Raw genomic sequence first — 1198 nt, 5'->3', positions numbered from 1 at the left:
AAACAAAAGTGTATCGCTTATATGATAGAGCGACGTCTACGCGTTCAAATGGTATATTACTTGATAAACATAAATTTAAAATATATAGTATAGAAAAGGTCTAAATATGACATAACAGAAAACCGCAATTTATTTCCGGACAACCTGATACGTTTCATTGTTAATACATCCGGCATTTGCCATCTAATTAAACGCTACAATTTTATTCTGAATAATAGAAATTTAGGTAATGTAATTAAATCTAATTTAATATCAAATTCTTCTTTAAGAATTAATTTAGAATCAAATCGATAATGTGGTCGATCTCGCTTCAAAACCCGACAGAAAAAATTTCTCGTTATTAATTATTAATCTTTCTTTTAATTACATTCTATAACAAATTATTTCGTCCACAGAGAATACCCTCAAGTAATATATTGAATCAAGTAGTTCAAGCTATAAAAACGGCTAAATCCAACGTTCAAAGCATCCAGTCGGACATCAGACGAGCTAGAACGAACTTTCAGTTAAATACACAAAATGAACTGGCCAACATTAACTATCAAAGTTTTAAGACCATAACCGATATTGAAAGCACGAGGCTTAAGTATATCCAGGTAAGTCATTACCACGAACAAAGTGACACGCTTTGTTAAAAATACAATAGTTATGTTTTAAAAAATACGTCAACGTATAAAGTCTACTGGAATGTTTGTTTTTCCACCTCGATAAAAATTCCCTAAAATTCTTTTCATTTCACTTTGAAAGAAAGAAAAACTACTTGTTGTATGTACCATACAGTCACAAATGATTTGTCTTGAACTTGATTTTATTACAAGTAACGGTCTGTACTAGCTGAAAACGATTCAAGGCTCTCCAATACCATGAAAATTCGAATCACTTGGAATATTATTCGAAATATAAATTTTTTGATATTCTTCAAATTTTTTTAATGTCTTAAAAGTGGTAATATCACTGTCATAAAGCATAGAAAATCTAGAAAATCAAAGGTATATTCGATAAAATATAAATATAAATTGCAGGATTACCCAAGTGTTTCAAAAATCATGAACACTAAAAGCTTTCTTTTTAAATCGAACGGTATTCGAAGTAATTCAAATCTAGAAAGTAAAATAAACATAGGCATCGATCAGGAAAGTAGAAAGGTTTTTTCATTACTGCGGCTACAAAATATATTTACTTTTTCACAAATTTTCAT

The 1198-nt window shown here is 29.3% G+C and overlaps 1 protein-coding gene across 1 annotated transcript in view; it reads left to right on the top strand.

Moving 5' to 3' along the window:
* Positions 1 to 1198, top strand: part of LOC108573101 — a 5111-nt gene that overhangs the window by 985 nt on the left and 2928 nt on the right. Inside the window, exon 2 of the mRNA XM_017935468.1 lies at positions 396 to 596. Within this exon, the coding sequence (XP_017790957.1) occupies positions 396 to 596 (201 nt within the window). The remainder of the gene's footprint in view (positions 1 to 395; positions 597 to 1198) is intronic.

The sequence above is a fragment of the Habropoda laboriosa genome, unplaced genomic scaffold (genome assembly GCF_001263275.1).
Source record: "Habropoda laboriosa isolate 0110345459 unplaced genomic scaffold, ASM126327v1 scaffold89, whole genome shotgun sequence".
Taxonomy (NCBI): Eukaryota; Metazoa; Arthropoda; class Insecta; order Hymenoptera; family Apidae; genus Habropoda; species Habropoda laboriosa.
Note: the sequence above shows the minus strand (reverse complement) of the source record. Positions and strands in the feature narration are given on the sequence as shown.